Source organism: Heptranchias perlo, chromosome 7, assembly GCF_035084215.1.
Source record: "Heptranchias perlo isolate sHepPer1 chromosome 7, sHepPer1.hap1, whole genome shotgun sequence".
NCBI classification, from domain to species: Eukaryota; Metazoa; Chordata; class Chondrichthyes; order Hexanchiformes; family Hexanchidae; genus Heptranchias; species Heptranchias perlo.
In genome coordinates, this window is record NC_090331.1 from 17,257,572 (window position 1) to 17,276,969 (window position 19,398).

Consider the following 19,398-nt stretch of genomic DNA (forward strand, 5'->3'; position numbering starts at 1 on the left):
CTGTGTCCCAAGAAGGGGATGACCTGGTTATAGGTGGCTCATCCATAATAATAGTCAGCCACGCAGCTGCTATATTTCTAAATGAGACCATAGTTCCAGTTCTAAATGTTGGCTGTGGAAATTAGAAGTTTATTGTCTCTGACAGTATGGTCTGTCTCTGATCATATACCACACAGGACATTACTGGAGAAGATCAAGGAATATAGAATAAGGGGGAAGAGTACCAAATTGGATTAAAAACTGGTTAGAAGCAAGAAAACAGTAGGAGTTAAGGGCAGTTCATCAGTGATTTGGAAATGGGTAGTGGTGTCCCACAGAGTTGTGTTCTGGAACTACTTCTGTTCACTTTGTTCATCAATGATTTGGATATTGGGCTAGAGTAGTGTTCAAACTTTGCAGACAATACAAAAATAAGAGGCATAGTAAATAATTGAGGACCAAAGGAAGCTGCAAGGGGATGTTGATATGATGGACGGGCAAAAAGTGCTAGATTGAATTCCATGTCCGTAAATGTGAGGTGGTACATTTTGCATTTTAAGGAAAAAAAGTAATAATTATACTTTGGAGGAAAGCTAAGTGATGGAGAAGAGCACAGGCATTTGGGGATTCAGGTTATTATCTTTAAAAGCAAAACCTCAAGTGCGTAAGTTACATCAAAACTACAGCGCAGAAACAGGCCATTCGGCCCAATAGGCCTCTGCCGGCTCCATACGAACCTCTGCCCTCTCTGCTTCATCTAACTATCAGCATACCCTTCCATTCCTTTCTCCCTCGTGCTTATCTAGCTTCCCCTTAAATGCATCCATGATATTTGCCTCAACTACTCCTTGTGATAGCACATTCCACATTCTTACCATTCTCAGTGTAAAGAAGTTTCTTCTGAATTCCCCACTGGATTTATTAGTGACTTTTATATTTATGACCTCTAGTTTTGGATGCCCCCACAAGTGGAAACATTTTCTCTACGTCTAACCTATCAAACCCTTTCATTATAGAAACATAGAAAATAGGAGCAAGAGTAGGCCATTTGGCCCTTCGGGCCTGCTCTACCATTCAAAACGATCATGGCTGATCGTCTAACTCAGTACCCTGTTCCCGCTTTTTCCCCATATCCCTCGATCCCTTTAGCATTAAGAAATATATCTATCTCCTTCTTGAATACATCTAATGACTTGGCCTCCACTGCCTTCTGTGGTAGAGAATTCCACAGGTTCACCACCCTCTGAGTGAAGAAATTTCTCCTCATCTTGGTTCTGAATGGCATACCCCGTATCCTGAGACTGTGACCCTTGGTTCTGGACTCCCCAGCCATCGGGAACATCCTCCCTGCATCTAGTCTGTCTAGTCCTGTTAGAATTTTATATGTTTCGATGAGATCACCTCTCATTCTTCTAAACTCGAGTGAATATAGGCCGAGTCGACCCAATCTCTCCTCATACGTCAGTCCTGCCATCCCAGGAATCAGTCTGGTAAACCTTCGTTGCACTCCCTCCATGGCAAGGACATCCTTCCTCAGATAAGGAGACCAAAACTGCACACAATACTCCAGATGTGGTCTCACCAAGGCCTTGTACAACTGCAATAAGACATCCCTGCTCCTGTACTCAAATCCTCTTGCAATGAAGGCCAACATACCATTCGCCTTCCTAACTGCTTGTTGCACCTGAATGCTCACTTTCAGCGACTGGTGTACAAGGACACCCAGGTCTCATTGCATCTCCCCTTTTCCCAATCTATCATCATTCAGATAATAATCTGCCTTTGTGTTTTTACAACCAAAGTGGATAACCTCACATTTATCCACGTTATTCTGCATCTGCCACGTTCTTGCCCACTCACCCAACTTGTCTAAATCACATTGGAGCTTCTTTGCATCCTCCTCACAGCTCACATTCCACCCCAGCTTTGTGTCATCTGCAAACTTGGAAATGTTACATTTAGTTCCCTCATCCAAATCATTGATACATATCGTGAATAGCTGGGGCCCAAGCACCGATCCCTGCGGTACCCCACTAATCATTGCCTGCCAACCGGAAAAAAGCCCGTTTATTCCTACTCTCTGTTTCCTGTCTGTCAACCAATCCTCAATCCATGCCAGTATATTCCCCCCAATCCCATGTGCTTTAATTTTGCACACTAACCTCTTGTGTGGGACCTTATCAAAAGCCTTCTGAAAATCCAAGTACACCACATCCACAGTTCTCCCCTATCTATTCTACTAGTTACATCCTCAAAAAACTCCAGTAGATTTGTTAAGCATCCCAACTTGGAAATATATCGCCGTTCCTTCATTGTCGCTGGGTCAAAATTCTGGAACACCCTTCCTAACAGCACTGTGGGAGAACCTTCACCACACGGACTGTAGCGGTTCAAGAAGGCGGCTCACCACCACCTTCTCGAGGGCAATTAGGGATGGGCAATAAATGCCAGCCTCGCCAGCGACGCCCACATCCCATGAACGAATAATAAAAAAACATTTATAGAAGCTTTTACAGTCAGTTTTTATGTTCCCTGCTAGTTTACTCTCATACTCTATTTTTCCCCTCTTAATCAATCTTTGTCCTCCTTTGCTGAATTCTGAACTGCTCCCAATCCTTAGGCTTGCCGCTTTTTCTGGCAATTTTATATGCCTCCTCTTTGGATCTAAAGCATCCCTAATTTCTATTGTAAGCCATGGTTGAGCCACCTTTCCTGTTTTATTTTTGCACCAGACAGGAATGAATAATTATTGTAATCCCTGCACACGTTCTTTAAATATTAGCCATTGCCTATCCACTGTCGTCCCTTTTAGTAAAGTTCCCCAATCCATCATAGCCAACTCGCACCTCATACTTTCGTAATTTAGATTCAGGACCCCAGTTTCGGATTCAACTACTTCACTCTCCATCTTAATGAGGAGTTCTATCATGTTATGGTCGCTCTTCCCTAAGGGACCCTGCACAACAAGATTGTTAACTAATCCTTTCTCATTGCACAATACCCAGTCTAGGATCACCTGTTCTCTAGTTGGTTCCTCAACATGTTGGTCTAGAAAACTATCACGTACACACTCCAGGAATTCCTCCCCCACGGTATTATTGCTAATTTGGTTTGACCAATCTACATGTAGATTAAAGTCACCCACGATTATCGTTGTACCCTTCTTACATGCGTCTCGAATTTCCTGTTTAATGCCCTCCCCTACATCTCCCCTACTGTTTGGGGGCCGAGAGACAACCCCCACCAACGTTTTCTGCCCCTTGGTGTTTCTTAGCTCCACCCATACGGATTCCACATCGTGATTTTCCGAGCCAATATCCTTCCTCACTATTGCATTGATTTCCTCCTTTACTAACAACGCAATCCCACCTCCTTTCCCTTTTTGCCTGTCCTTCCTAAATATTGAATACCCCTGGATGTTCAGTTCCCATCCATGGTTACCCTGCAGCCATGCCTCCGTAATCGCAACTGTATCATAACCGTTAATATCCATCTGCGCTGTTAATTCGTCTACCTTATTGCAAATGCTCCGTGCATTAATACACAATTAGACTTGTCTTTTTAAGATTGCTAGTCATCTTAGTTTTATTTTGCACAATGGCCCTATTTGTTTTTCGCCCTTGTTTTCTTTGCCTTCCACTATTGCTTCTTCCCTTTCTGTCTTTTGTTTCGATTCTTGTTTCCCCCTCCTCTGTCTCCCTGCTCAGGTTCCCATCCCCCTGCCATTCTAGTTTAAACCTTCCCCAACAGCACTAGCAAACACCCCCATGAGGACATCGGTCCCAGTCCTGCTCGGGTGTAACCCGTCCCGCTTGTACAGGTCCCACCTTCCCCAGAACCGGTCCCACTGTCCCAGGAATCTAAATCCCTCCCTCCTACACCATCCCTGCAGCCACGCATTCATCTGGTCTATTCTCCTGTTCCTATACTCACTAGCACGTGGCACTGGCAGTAATCCTGAGATCACTACCCTTGAGGTCCTGCTTTTTAATTTATCTTCTAACTCCTTAAATTCAACTTGCAGGACCTCATCCCTTTTTTTTTAAACCTATGTCGTTGGTACTGATATGGACCACGACTACTGGCTGTTCACCCTCCCCCTCCAAAATGCCCTGCAGCTGCTCCGTGACATCCTTGACCCTAGCAATATACCATCCTGGAGTCACGTTTGCGGCCGCAGAAATGCCTATCTGTTCCCCTTACAATTGAATCCCCTATCAGTATAGCCCTTGCCACTCTTATTCCTCCCCTCCTGTGCAGCAGAGCCACCCGTGGTGCCAGGAACTTGGCTCTTGCTGCTTTCCCCTGATAAGCCATCTCCCCCAACAGTATCCGTTTGAGAGGGAGATGGCCCCAAGGGACTCCTCCTCTACCTGCCGAGTCCTTTTACTCTGCCTGGTCGTCACCCATTTCCTTTCTGCCTGCATAATCCTTATCTGCAGTGTGACCACCTCACTGAACATGCTATCCACGATAATCCCAGCATCGCGGATGCTCCACAGTGAATCCACCTGCAGCTCCAGCTCCGAAATGCGGTTAGCCAGTAGCTGCAGTGGGACACTCTTCCTGCACACATGGTCGCCAGGGACACCTGTAGTGTCCATGAATTCCCACATACTGCAGGAGGAGCATATCACGGGTGCGAGCTCTGCTGCCATGACTTGTCTTAGATTTACACTGTGTTCACCTCTTGGACTCTCTTCCCGCTCTCTCAACTCTCCTTTCGCACTGCGCTCACCTCTCGGGCTCTCCTTTCGCACTGCGCTCACCTCTCGGGCTCTCCTTTCGCACTGCGCTCACCTCTCGGGCTCTCCTTTCGCACTGCGCTCACCTCTCGGGCTCTCCTTTCGCACTGCGCTCACCTCTCGGGCTCTCCTTTCGCACTGCGCTCACCTCTCGGGCTCTCCTTTCGCACTGCGCTCACCTCTCGGGCTCTCCTTTCGCACTGCGCTCACCTCTCGGGCTCTCCTTTCGCACTGCGCTCACCTCTCGGGCTCTCCTTTCGCACTGCGCTCACCTCTCGGGCTCTCTTTTCGCACTGCGCTCACCTCTCGGGCTCTCCTTTCGCACTGCGCTCACCTCTCGGGCTCTCCTTTCGCACTGCGCTCACCTCTCGGGCTCTCCTTTCGCACTGCGCTCACCTCTCGGGCTCTCCTTTCGCACTGCGCTCACCTCTCGGGCTCTCCTTTCGCACTGCGCTCACCTCTCGGGCTCTCCTTTCGCACTGCGCTCACCTCTCGGGCTCTCCTTTCGCACTGCGCTCACCTCTCGGGCTCTCCTTTCGCACTGCGCTCACCTCTCGGGCTCTCCTTTCGCACTGCGCTCACCTCTCGGGCTCTCCTTTCGCACTGCGCTCACCTCTCGGGCTCTCCTTTCGCACTGCGCTCACCTCTCGGGCTCTCCTTTCGCACTGCGCTCACCTCTCGGGCTCTCCTTTCGCACTGCGCTCACCTCTCGGGCTCTCCTTTCGCACTGCGCTCACCTCTCGGGCTCTCCTTTCGCACTGCGCTCACCTCTCGGGCTCTCCTTTCGCACTGCGCTCACCTCTCGGGCTCTCCTTTCGCACTGCGCTCACCTCTCGGGCTCTCCTTTCGCACTGCGCTCACCTCTCGGGCTCTCCTTTCGCACTGCGCTCACCTCTCGGGCTCTCCTTTCGCACTGCGCTCACCTCTCGGGCTCTCCTTTCGCACTGCGCTCACCTCTCGGGCTCTCCTTTCGCACTGCGCTCACCTCTCGGGCTCTCCTTTCGCACTGCGCTCACCTCTCGGGCTCTCCTTTCGCACTGCGCTCACCTCTCGGGCTCTCCTTTCGCACTGCGCTCACCTCTCGGGCTCTCCTTTCGCACTGCGCTCACCTCTCGGGCTCTCCTTTCGCACTGCGCTCACCTCTCGGGCTCTCCTTTCGCACTGCGCTCACCTCTCGGGCTCTCCTTTCGCACTGCGCTCACCTCTCGGGCTCTCCTTTCGCACTGCGCTCACCTCTCGGGCTCTCCTTTCGCACTGCGCTCACCTCTCGGGCTCTCCTTTCGCACTGCGCTCACCTCTCGGGCTCTCCTTTCGCACTGCGCTCACCTCTCGGGCTCTCCTTTCGCACTGCGCTCACCTCTCGGGCTCTCCTTTCTAGAGAAAAGACCCCCAGCCTGTTCAGCCTTTCCTGATAAGGATATCCTCTCAGTTCTGGTATCATCCTTGTGAATCTTTTTTGCACCCTCTCCAATGCCTCTACATCCTTTCTATTATATGGAGATGAGAACTTTGCACAGTAGTCCAAGTGTGGTTTAACCAAGGCTTTGTTCAAGTTTAACATAACTTCTTTGCTTTTCAATTCTATCCCTCTAGAAATGAGCCCTTATGCTTGATTTGCCTTTTTATGGCCTTATTAACCTGCATCACTACTTTGTGATTTGTGTATCTGTATCCCTAGATCCCTTTGCTCCTCTATCCCGTTTAGGCTCTTATTATCCAAGCAGTATGTGGCCTCCTTATTCTTCCTACCAAAATGCACCACCTCACACTTATTGAAATTTATTTGCCAATTACATGCCCATTCTGCAAGGCCATAAAAAACAAATGAAATATTGGATTTTATCACAAGAGGTATATAATATAAAAGTCAAAATATAATAATGAATCTATATAAAACATTAAGACTACAGTTGGAGTACTGTGTGCAGTTTTGAGCTCCACACTGTAGGAAAGATGTCAAAGCAATGGACAGGTTTACAGTACAGGTTCACTAAGATACTATCTGGTATGAAGAAATACATATATGAAAAAAGACTTGGAAAAATTGGGGCTGTTTTCATTAGAATAGAGGAAATTAAGGTGTGATTTGATAGAGGTGTTTACAATTATGAAGGGATGCGACAGAGTAGATAGACATGGACTGTTCCCAGTGATTGAAGAGTCCAGTATGAGGGGACATAGATATAAGATTAAATGTAAGAGATTTAAGACAGAAAACAGCAATAACGTGTGTTTTTGCACAGTGTGGTGGGGCTGTGGAATGCACTTTGGGACTGTACCACGAGTCAGTGCCTTCGGGACAGGAGGTGCAGAAAATGTGCAGACAAGGAAGATCCCCTCTAACATAAGGGGAAAATAGCCAGGGTTTCCATTGCTGATTGCTATCCATTGATCGCTGCTGAAAGTCTGCATATGTGGAATTCAAGTGAGAACAGGATTGGGCTCTCCTGTGGTGCTCTTCATGGCCTAATAATATGCCAACCCTCACTGGCTCGATGCACACATGATGATTGGCCATTTGGGTTGCTGGTGCCTTTGAAACTTTATGCTTGCATAAATCACTGCACTTAGATGAAAAAATCTGTGGGGGCTAAGGGGGGAGAAAGGTTGTTGTTAAACTGAAGATGATGGATAGTCAGTATTTGCTATTGAAGTTGTTTAGGTATGTAATTCCCATTTCTTTTAATAAGCACTTGACCAAAATGTAAAAATGGCGTATTAGTATTGTAATATTTGAAGAAAAATTGTTCACTGGTTTCTTTTGATAGCACAATAAATTTTTCCAGTTACGGTGTTCAATACTGGTGCATGCTATATTAAAAAAATTTATCATTGAAAAGAGTGAAGCCTTTGATCAGGATACGAATTCCAACACATCTTATTTTCAGTTCACTATGTGTTTTGCAGTGCTGGGATAGGTCGGACTGGAGTTCTTATTACTATGGAGACAGCAATGTGTCTAATCGAGTGCAATCAGCCAGTTTATCCATTGGACATTGTGAGAACAATGCGAGACCAGAGAGCCATGATGATTCAAACACCAGTGAGTATTGATTACTTTTTTTTCACCTACCATCACTGTGAGGTATTGAATTCAGGAAGTGGGTTCAGATGGTTCTTTCATCAGTTCTGGTTGAGTTGGTGCACGGCAGAAAATGAGTACTTCACAGTTTGTAGTTAGATAATCATCACTTGGATTTTAGTGTAGAACATGGTACTGTTGCACTACAGGGATTCAAATGGTGGCTCGTGTTTACAACCAGCATTGACTGTTCAATTCCCCTGATTATGTCACTTGTGATCTTCATTTAGCGGGCTGTTTTTAGATAAATGATGTATTTTCCCCATGCTAAACACAATTCTCCACCCAGGAATTCAAACAAGCAGTCAGACTTCTGCTAATGCCTGTTTATAACCCTCCATGAGAGTGCCCACTGGACACCCATTAATTTTCTCTCCCTCCCCTCTGACTAATCATGTGGCCTTCATTGTCCCACTCTAATGGAATAACATAAATAGCCATCTCAACCTCAAACTTTCATTCACCAATTCATCAACACAATTAGGACCAATTCATCAACACAATTAATCCCTTTGCGCCAATAGAATCATTACCCGTCCTTTCCTGAAAACTAACATTATATCAGTTCAACAGAATTTTCCCACCCCGTTTCATTATCTTAAAGCAGTAATGAGCGCTAGGGCATGAATCTACAGGTATGAGCAGTATTCCCATAGCCCGTCCAAGTGGCCATTTCTTGTGTGAGGCTAGACGCTGTTTGATGAAGAGCTACTTGCCCATAGAGAGGCATCACAGCTGAAGACCGTTCTGTTCTTGCTCAGTGTCTATATATGATTCCCTCCAACAGGAATTGTTAAAATAGAAATTAGGAGACAAAGACCAATTATACTTTCAAACTGCCCTCCTAATTTCATCTTGCAAGTAGACAAATTTATAATAAGTGATTTTACAGCTTGAAAACCATAACTGATTTTTGTACTTACTTCAAACTTGACAAGTCATTTTATTGTCCTTAGTATTCCTTTTGGAAAAAAATGAATTTTGGCAGCCAATTACTTGTTGGCGTGCACTTCAGTAAACTTTCTTTACTGGAACAGTAACTTATTACCTCGATGTTAAAACCTTTTGTTCACTGTTCAAACATAGTGGAATTTTGTGCTGAGGCTGTTATTTGCTTTCGCTGTTGTGTAAGGTGCAGGCCATTCCTTGTGTGTTTGTATACTGATAAACTTGTAACCTGGATGTTAAATACTTTGATTTTTGACGTGATCCACACTCTCTTCTTGAACCAAAAGGCTGGTATATTCCCAGATCTTGTTAATGAATTTTCCTCTAGCAGGGACTGTAGAGCAATACAGGTTGATTGTGCCGTGCATATAGAAGTTTAAAAGAAGTTAACCATCACTTGCTGAACCAGTATTGCTGGGACATACATTAGGATGGGAGAAATTTGCTGCCCCTCAATACAGTAGGACAGTGCTTCCAGCACCCGCTAGGGTAAATTGTGTAAGACACCAGTCCTTTTTATAGTTGAACCTTGTTGTGCCACCTAAAATACAGAAGAAAGGTACAAAAGAGTTGAGGGAATGAGAGTTAGGTGTGGGAACAAAGAATAATGGTGGGGAGGGGGAAGAGGGAAGAGAAGATTGGATTGAAAGCTTAGTCATTAGTTATTTGTTCTGGTGGTGATGAATTGGGTCCAGAGATTAAGCGGATGCAAGTTGGATGACTGAAACTAAATTTGTGGTTGAGGTATGCAAATCATTGCATAGAAGGCCAAAGTGATGGTTTCAGTGCATGCACTAGTCTCTTATTGAGATTCTTAAAATAGTCTTTGGAAAAGCAGGCGTTGCTGTTCTACCCACATATGTGGTTTAATATAGCATTGAACTGCATAAATTGCATTTTCCTTTTAATTTATTCTTTATGCTAAGCAATCATCTATATATATGTGTATGTGTGTGTATATATATATATATATATATAGTTATTTTTTGTTGGTAATATGTCAGCTTTACCAATGTTTCCCACGTCCCAGGAACAAATGTGTTTTTAAAAAAAAAACAAATCTGGGACCTTCCTGTTCTTTATGACTCAGTGCCATATTTACCATTGAGCAGGGGGTGTGGTTTGGTCATTGCTTTATGTTTTTAACTTTTGCTCAGCAAGGTGAGTGATGTTGGTGCTGGGGAGTGGAATTTTTTTCTATGAAGTCCATAATTGAGAGCTTCCAGGTTAGGTTATAGCGTTGACCGAGTCCAAGTAAAGCTGCTCCCTTCATGTCTCAACAATTTCCCTAAACTGACCCTCAAATGACGTCCTCCTACTGTACCAGTACGATATTTCTTTCCTACACTCCCAAAGGGGAGATGGATAAACCCAGCAATTATAGGCCGGTCAGCCTAACGGTGGTGGGGAAACTTTGAGACAATAATCCGGGACAAAACTAATTGGCACTTGGAAAAGTATGGGTTAATAAATGAAAGTCAGCACGGATTTGTTAAAGGAAATTTGAGCTTGACTAACTTGATTAAGTTCTTTGAAGTAATGGAGAGGGTTGATGAGGGTAGTGCGGTTGATGTTGTGTATATGGACTTTCAAAAGGCATTTGATGAAGTACCATGTAATAGACTTGTTAGCAAAATTAAAGCCCATGGCATTAAAGGGACAGTGGCAGCGTGGATACAAAATTGGCTATGGGACGGAAAGCAGAGAGTAGTGGTGAACGGTTGTTTTTCAGACTGGAAGGAAGTATACAGTGGTGTTCCCAGGACCACTGCTCTTTTTGATATATATTAATGACCTGGACTTAGGTATACAGGGTATAATTTCAAAGTTTGCAGATGACTCGAAACTTGGAAATGTAGTAAATGATGTGGAGGATAGTAACAGACTTCAGGAGGACATAGTCAGACTGGTGAAATGGGAAGATACATGGCAGATGAAGTTTAACGCAGAGAAGTGTGAAGTGATGCATTTTGGTAGGAAGAATGAGAAGAGGCAATATTAACTAAATGATACAATTTTAAAAGGAGTGCAGGAACAGAGACACATGGGGGTATATGTACACAAATTCTTGAAGATAGCAGGACAAGTTGAGAAGGCTGTTTAAAAAAGCATATGGGATTCTGAGCTTTATTAATAGAGGCATAGAGTACAAAGCAAGGAAGTCTTGCTAAACCTTTATAAAATACTGGTTAGGCCTCAGCTGGAGTATTGTGTTCAATTCTGAGCAACATGCTTTAGGAAGAATGTCAAGGCCTTAGCGAGGGTGCAGAAGAGATTTACTAGAATTGTACCAGGGATGCGGGACTTCAGTTGTGTGGAGAAACTGGAGAAGCTGGTTGTGTTCTCCTTAGAACAGAGAAGGTTAAGGGCAGATTTGATAGAGGTGTTCAAAATCATGAATGGTTTTGATAGAGTAAATAAGGAGAAACTGTTTCCAGTGGCATAAGAGTTGGTAACCAGACGACTCAGACTTAAGGTGATCGGCAAAAGAGCCAAAGGCGATACAAGGAAACTTTTTTTTAACGCAGAGAGTTGTTATGATCTGGAATGCACTGCCTGAAAGGGTGGTAGAAGCAGATTCAATAATAACTCTCAAAAGGGAATTGGATAAATACTTGAAGGGAAAAAATTTACAAGGCAATGGGAAAGAGCAGGGGAGTGGGACTAATTTGGATAGCTCTTTCAAAGAGCCGCCACAGGCACGATGGGCCGAATGGCCACCTCCTGGCTCCTGTGCTGTGATACTACTACGATACTATGACACTGGGCACCTTTTCCACAAAGTGTGGAATTGTGGGTTGTTCTCTGCCATACCCTCAAATAAGCAGGTTTAGACTATATATTATCTGCATTTTAAGTACAATTCTGCCCTAATTAGTGCCAATCCAGTTTGCCAAACTGTTCAATGCTCAGATTTGTACCTGAATCAGGTTTCCTAGAACATTTGGAATTGTGCTTAGTTTGGATATGTGTATTTGTACTAGACCTTTTTCTGTTTGGATATTAGTGTTCTGTCAGCAGACTGTAATTGGATTGTAAGAACAGAGAAATTTTGTTATACCTTAATGGGACTCCAGATAGAGCAGAAGAAAACATGATGTCTGCATTTTATTCTTTTAGAAAAAAATGAAAAGATAGAGCATCTGCAAGTACTTTTCCTTCTCTTTTTCCACCTCCTCAGCCTCAAAAAAAAAGTCTGTATATGGAAAAAGAAGTGAGGCGACTTTTCCTATTTACAGCAGTCAGTGTTCCTTCCAGGGAGCTGTTTCAAGGATATGAATTGTAGAATTGACAGGGAGCAATTGCAGAGAAAAAAACCTAGCAGTTGACATCTGGGACCAGCCTGAGTTGCCAAAAGTCAGTCCTTTTGAGGCAGAGAATTACCACTGAAAACTACAAGGTCAAGGAGTACAAAGTACTCCTCTGAACAGTCTTCTAACATAGTCTTTATTTAACATGTATGTAGAGCTAACATGGGTGAGACTGCCATCTGGTGATCTACAAGCTGTATGCACACATTAACTCATCCTCCAATCTTAATTTTGACAGTTGATTATAGTTGTTTGCTGAATTCCAACACCAGTGCTAACTTACGTTCAGTCTTTCACATTTATGATAAATTGTGTTAGTTTCCTTGTACCACAATATGGGACACCTCCTTAGAGGAATATGAAGGGAGCCCAAAATGAGTGCTGTCTTTTGAACAGTCAAAAAAAATGTATTTTCTTTTTACCTGGGCGAAGTGACATACCTGCCCGCCCTCCTCGACAAAAGTTCAAGGTGGCATTCTGGAAGGCAAGCCATCATAGAGAAAGGAGAGTGTAAGAGTTTAGCAACAACAACTTGCATTTATATAGTGTCTTTAATATCAATAAAATGTACCAAGGCACTTCACCAAGGTGTAAGGAACGATGAACACCGAGCCAAAGAAGGAGATATTAGGATGGTTGACCGAAAGCTTGGTCGAAGAGGGGGGTTTTAAGGAGTGTCTTAAAGGGGGAGGAGAAGGTGGAGAGGCAGAGGCATTTACACAGGGATTTCCAGAACATTGGGTGTAGAGAGCTGAAGCACAGCCACCACTGGTGGGGAGAAAGGGTGGGGAGGGGATGCACAAGACTTCAGCATCAGAGGAGGGTGGAGGGAGTTGTAGGGTTGGAAGAGGTTACAAACTCAGCTCAGGGTCAAAAAGAACACCGAGGTTGCAAACAGCCTGGCTCAGCTTGAGACAGTGGTCAGGGATGGGATGATATTGGTGGCAAGGGTACAGAGTTTGTTGTGGAGGCTGAAGACTATGGTTTTGGTCTCCCCAGTGTTTAGCTGCAAGAAATTGTGACTCATCCAAGACTAGATGTCAGTCAAGCAATCTGACAACACAGAGACAATGGGAGGGTCACAAGAGGTGGTGGAGAAGTAGAACTGGATGTCCTCAGCATACATATGGAACCTGACCCCCAACTCTACAGATGATGTTGCCAAGAGGCAGCATGTGGATGAGGAAGAGGAGGGGGAAAGGATAGATTGTTGGGGGACTCCGTAGATAATAGGCGGGAAGAGAAGCCGGTAAGAATGGAACCAAACAAGGACAACAGAGGAGAGAGGCATTGGAGGAGGATGGTATAGGCAATCTTGTAACTGCCTGCAGAGAGATCATGGAGGTACAATGCATCACTATCATTGAGGATGTCATTTGTAACTGATTAGAACCAATTCTTGCTCAGGCAAGGTCGGAAACCTGACTGGAAACATTCTATTTTGCAGTATTATATTGAATTGTCATCCTGGATTTAAGTGCATTTACCTGCAGAATCTTTATGCTCTTGATCCTCCTCCTTTTATGGCCCACACTGCTACATTTGAGCCTTGCTAATAGCTAATTGAGCTTATTACTTTAATTTAGTTGTTCTAGAGTCTCGTATTCTGGGAAGTTTGCACCAGTTCACAGATTCTGCTGTACAAGTTACTGAATTAGAGCAATGGTGTCATTTAACAATGAAATATGAACCTTTTGTCATAGACTTGTATGAAATGGATTGCATTCTGTTGAGTGTGAATTGTTGAAAATAAGCAACTAAACTTTTCCTTCCTTCCTTTATTCCCGCAGAGTCAATACAAGTTTGTTTGTGAAGCTATTATGAGGGTCTACGAAGAAGGCATTGTGAAACCATTGCAGTCAACACTGTACAATTAGCCTAAGGATAAGGCCTTTGCTTGTTGTTGAAACTGGTTTGCTAGGGGCGTTCAGTGTCATAATGTGCTTGCACAACATGCTGCCCTGATGTGAGTTTGAGGATTGGAAGATCGGCAAACTGGAGCATGGACTATGAGAACCTAAGCACTGTTGCACTTTATGTTCAAAAAAAATAATAGTTTCTGCGTGTGTGACTATACTGACGACAATTATGATGATCACAGTTGCCCTCAGTCCTCTGCTCTGGTTTTGTTCAGGGAAATTGTCAGCTTTTGGATTCCTCTGTAGTGCCAAAAGGGAGAACTACCTACATGACTTTTCCCTCACCTGCCTATGAATTTGTCCTCTTCCTTGCTGGTTTAACTGAGGGAGTTTATTCAAAAGGACCACCTTTAACATTGTACATTTTCTGTTCATGAGATTTGCTTAACCACCTTTACTTGATCCTTTACGGAGGCATCCATGAACTTGAAAGTGAAAGTGTGCGCTGCAGTGGAATTAGTTTGTTTTTATTAACAAGTGTTTTCACGCTGCCTTTAAATAACGTACAGATAAAACTCGCATCCCTAGATTGTGTCCTTTAATGTAGAATATAATCAAAATTAAGATTCAGTGAGCACTTATTAGTCAAATTGACCCAAATTGTCTCACTTTCAGATTTTGATGTGCAGCTGTTTAACCTATGATGAACCTACAGCAGTCACTCAGTACATATTCTCCTCTGTTCCCTGATCAAAGATCTTACTTTTTTCTGCACTTATGTGCCAGTGTTTCTAAATTAGTATGGACAGCAAGAAATCTTTTTTTTGTTTAAAAGATCATTTGCAGAGAAAGTAGATGTTAATTTCCTCAGTGAAGTCCAATCAACAGTAACATCTACAGAGATTTCTGGGCTTCACCAAGCATTAGAGCCTAAAATGTAAATAACTATATTAAGAAATTTAGCCATAACCACCCATTTCCTAGCAGGATATTAGAATCTGGGTGCTGGTTACTGGTTAGCTACATTACACATTGGCTAGGACAATCTACTCCAAAGACTTGAGTTCCTATCCAGCCCAGGTGGTGAAATTTTACCTGACTGTTGTCTTTAAGGGTCACCAAATATATTAAGCTCTCCTTCTCCACAGGTCTGATCCTGCAGGGAGCCATGCCATGGGGAAAGGTGTGTGCCTGCAGTTTTTCTTAATAATTTGTTTCCTAGGCACTTCATGATGGATGCACACCTCCCCTATGCCACATATAAGCTTGCCTTACTGTGTGCCATTTTAATTTTACTTCAGTTATCAGCACTAGTCTTGCACCCAAAGAACTGCACAGGAGAGGTGCTGTAGGATCATTTTTATAGTAAGACACTAAATCGAAGTACTGAAAGGTACAAAGCACAAATAGAGATTGTAAATTTAACAGCTAATTTATGAAATGCTGATGGATGTTACAGTTTTGCTGGCCAATAATCCAGTAATCACTTGCAGAGCTCTTGACTCCATTTGTTAGTATCGATAAACATAGTCTCACTGCACACATCCTAATCATGCCTTTTTTGGAGGCGGGAGCTTCAGGTAGTGGAGAAAGAAAATATTGATATTGTCAGGCACAGCGAATAGCAAAAATATGCTGCCTGTGAACAATTAAAATGAAACTTTTGGAAAAATATGGAAATATATATGATAGGATATGAAAGATCGGCACAAAATGTTAGTTTTATGATACTGGAACCCTGTGTTAATAACTGATGTGATATGTGTTTCTGCACAGAATTAGGAAGACATTTAACAGAAATTGTTAATAGTTTAGATTAATTCAACACGCCACTACTTTTCTCACATTGTTAAATCTTGCACACAATGCTTTAGTTTTAAAAAAAAAACCTTTATGGCATAAAGTAAAAAGTAAGACACTTAGATGTTTTTTTTAAAAAAAATGAAAAATGAATATATATTTTTGACTCTGCAGGATCCAGAGGAGATTGGGACCTCTAAAAGCATACTCTGTGAACAGTATGAATCCCATTGAAACCAAACTTTTGCCAGAGAATAAAAATGGATGAGTGACTGTTTAATTTATCCCTGTCTAAATATCTGCACATCTGTACTCGTGTGTATTAACGTGTTGTACCCTGTGCAGCTGTAAATAATGCTGTCAAGTTGAGTGCCATTCATACCATCTCAGCAATGCAATCCCATTTGCCTGGTCAGGATTGGAGAAGCAAGTAAACAATTGGGATGGTGAGAACAAAGGGTTAAGCTACGCACAACCAACAAATGGTAGTAATGAACCTCATTTACTTCCCTTTTGTTTCCTTTGGTCTCCTTGGTTGTGCATAACTGCAGTGTTATTTTTATTAGATTTACCTTAAGGAAGGAGGCATGTGAATTAGTCCGTTTTATTCTTTGTCATGCTGTATAATGAACGTGAATGTATCTATCAACCATGCAAAATTGCAAGCGGTAGAGTAATGACTGTTGGATTTTAAGGATAAATATTTTTCATACCATTTGTATAAAAAAAATTAAAAATTAAAAAGTTTGTAACATTTCCATTTTAAAAAATTTTTGCAGGTTTAAAAAGTGTTTAAATTGTAAATAAGAGCAATACTATTGAAACTGTCAGTTCAGTGCCAATACATGCTGTACAGGTTGATTTCTCTATTGCTTACTGACTGTAATTATGCAGGTTTAGTGTTTGGATTGTTTTCCATTTTGTTTAGAAATTTGGAAGTAATTTACAAATTTCCTTTTCTGAAGTCATATTAAGGGCACTTTATATTACAATATACTACTGACTGAATTATCAAGTGATTTGATTTCATACATAGAAGCTAAGCCTAAATGTGTCTGCTTTGAGTATGGAGCTTATAAGAATGCACACTGGTTGAATTGATTTGATTTATCTTTGGATTGGGCTGTTAGATCTAAGGAAGTTTTTTTTAAAAAGCGCATCTGGCTAAGCTACTATCTACACTTATTATTTAATATTTGATACTAAAAGGAGGTAGTCTATAATTTCGGGACTGCATCCAACATCCAAATTCTAGGGTTCTCACAGCTAATATTAGAAATATTTCAGCGTGGTTTGAAAGTTTTGTGTCATTTCAGCATAATTTGGGGGCAGTGATGCCCATCAACCAGTATTCACCACCAATTTTTCTGCTCAAAATCCCTTCTGGTTTCTGCCCTTTATTCTAAATACTGTAATTGCAGCTGTAGATCAGGCCATTTGATTGGGCACAAGGTTAATGTATATTTTTAAGATTTTTTTTGAAAAATACAATATATTACAGAACTAATCTGAAGTTTAGTTCGTGTTGAAGTTTTTTAGTAGCAGAACCTTTAAGAGTATTACATCTTAGCAAAGCAAGATCTATAAAGATAGGATCGCTTAATTCGCCCATGCCCGGGCCCCTACGTATGAAGTAAGAAAATAACAAGGGAGGGAGGAATCTCTAGTGCAGAGTTTAAAATGAACGAGTCTCTTACCATTGTGAACAATTTATTTACTAGAATGGGCTATTTGAGTTTCATCAATTTGAGAATGATTTATTTGAAACTTGCTCTTAGAGCTCCTGATTAGGAAGTTTAAAGTTATAGCAAAGACTAATGATGCTGCTCGATATTGAATACATACATAAGGAATGGTTTAAGTAAATTATTAAGGGCAGCTTTTCCCATTGTGACAGATTACAAAAAATAAAGTTTGAGTCATTCCGACTGCTGTGATTTGTTGTCCTACAGTTTAGACAAAACAGTCCAAAGTACCTAAAAAGGGAAGGGGAAAGAATACTTTCTGGGTCTGTTTTACATCTCATAAATACATAATTAATTTATTTGATTTTATTATGCTTAATCTTTGACCTTCAAAAATGTTGTATTTTTAAAAAAATACAAACTCAAGATGACCAATTGTGATAAAGCTGCAGATTAGCGATATTGTAACAAGTATGCATAATGATGCTGTCAATTATATGCTTTTTTTCTAAATGAAAGCAAAACCTTGTGCCTGATCCTGCAATCTGAACTGTACACGTTTTTATAATCTCTTCAGTAAAGATCTTCTAATTGCAATTTTTATGACTGATTTAATTTGATTTTTTTGCTGCTTTCAAACTGCCTATAAGTACTGTTGGTACTGTACAGATTTAATTAAGGAATGCTTGTTTTCCTTTTCATTGGCTTTTTTGCCTTCACTTGAATTTTATCGACACTGGAAAAAATGTGAAAAGGAGTTGAAGCTTTTACAGTTTCTTACTGTATGCTTTAAGAAGGCCTTATTCATTTCAATTTTCAATTAGAAGTAGCTAATGATGCATTTGTTGCTGATACCCAACAAATAACACTTGCTCATGGGAGATCAGCAGTTAAAGGGTTGACCGATGCAGTACCAACATCGTACAAGTGATCAATCTCTGGTGGGTGGGGGGGAATTACAAATATTCTGTGTATGACTCGCTCCCTTCTAAATTTTTTCGTGGATATGTATTTAATTTCACTTGAGCAGAATTGTCTCGTTTAGGTACAAACTTAATAGTTTACTTGTGGCTCTTAATTGCTCTGTTAAAAAATAAAGAAAATGTGCTTACGTAATTTAAAGTGTAGCACCTGTGAGTTTATTTGTACTTAAACTTAGTAATTTTGTAAATATTTTGTTTCGCTATTAAAATTTCAGTTTTAGCTGGTACTTGGATTCATGATTCAAGAAATATTTTTCTGTACATTTTAATGAGGTTTGATTTAATCTGTACATAGTGAACCCATTTACAGCATGTACAGTTAATCTTATGCTTTGTTTATAACAGTAAAAACTTGGTTTTAACAGCAATCTGCAGTTTTGTTGCTATTTTGTTTCAGCTGGCTAATACCTGTGTCTGTTCTTTCCACATGGTGGATAATTTGAGAAAGGGGGAAGAAGAGAAAGGCTACAGTTTAGCAGCCATGTAGAGTGTGCCATAGTTTGCTAAAGGAGTTTCAATTAGTTTTAAAACAAATTGAAATATTGAACAATAGCATGACATGACTGGAAATGTACATTCTGGTGCGGATATATTGGTTATCTGTCTGTTCTTATAGGGAACTAGAACGTGAAGGGCCTTGTATTAACTATTCAAGGAAGCATCCTGGTATAGAGGCCACTTTTAGAGGAAGTTATAATTAACCTCTACTTTTACTTTTGTAGTCATCTTCAGACATTGAAACGATGCAATGCTTCCACTTCTAGAAATTTAGGCATAAATAGAACTACTTGTGAGAATAATCTACGGGAATTTGATCTGTTCCAGTTCAATGTATGATGTATTTGACTGCACCACTCAACACTTGAGCTTTCAACAGTTCAAGAGCTTTGTCAGTAGGCAAAAGTTAAAAGAACAGAACCTGTGACATGGAGACTGTACCCTTATGTTTCTGTTACAAAGATTGGGTCTGCTTTAGATGATCTCTGGTTCTGTGTCATTGGTTACT

General features: G+C 41.8%; 1 protein-coding gene and 1 long non-coding RNA gene across 3 annotated transcripts in view; one reads left to right on the forward strand and one right to left on the reverse strand.

The window, feature by feature from the left end:
• Nucleotides 1-18,736, forward strand: part of ptpn4a (protein tyrosine phosphatase non-receptor type 4a) — a 240,491-nt gene extending 221,755 nt beyond the window's left edge. For both annotated transcript variants that reach the window (XM_067987103.1, XM_067987104.1), the window contains 2 exons: nucleotides 7,632-7,767; nucleotides 13,856-18,736. In XM_067987103.1, the coding sequence (XP_067843204.1) occupies nucleotides 7,632-7,767; nucleotides 13,856-13,942 (223 nt within the window). In that variant the 3' untranslated portion in view covers nucleotides 13,943-18,736. The remainder of the gene's footprint in view (nucleotides 1-7,631; nucleotides 7,768-13,855) is intronic.
• LOC137323535 (uncharacterized) overlaps nucleotides 1-19,398 on the reverse strand; it is a 67,797-nt gene that overhangs the window by 1,302 nt on the left and 47,097 nt on the right. The gene's annotated exons all lie outside the window — the stretch shown is intronic.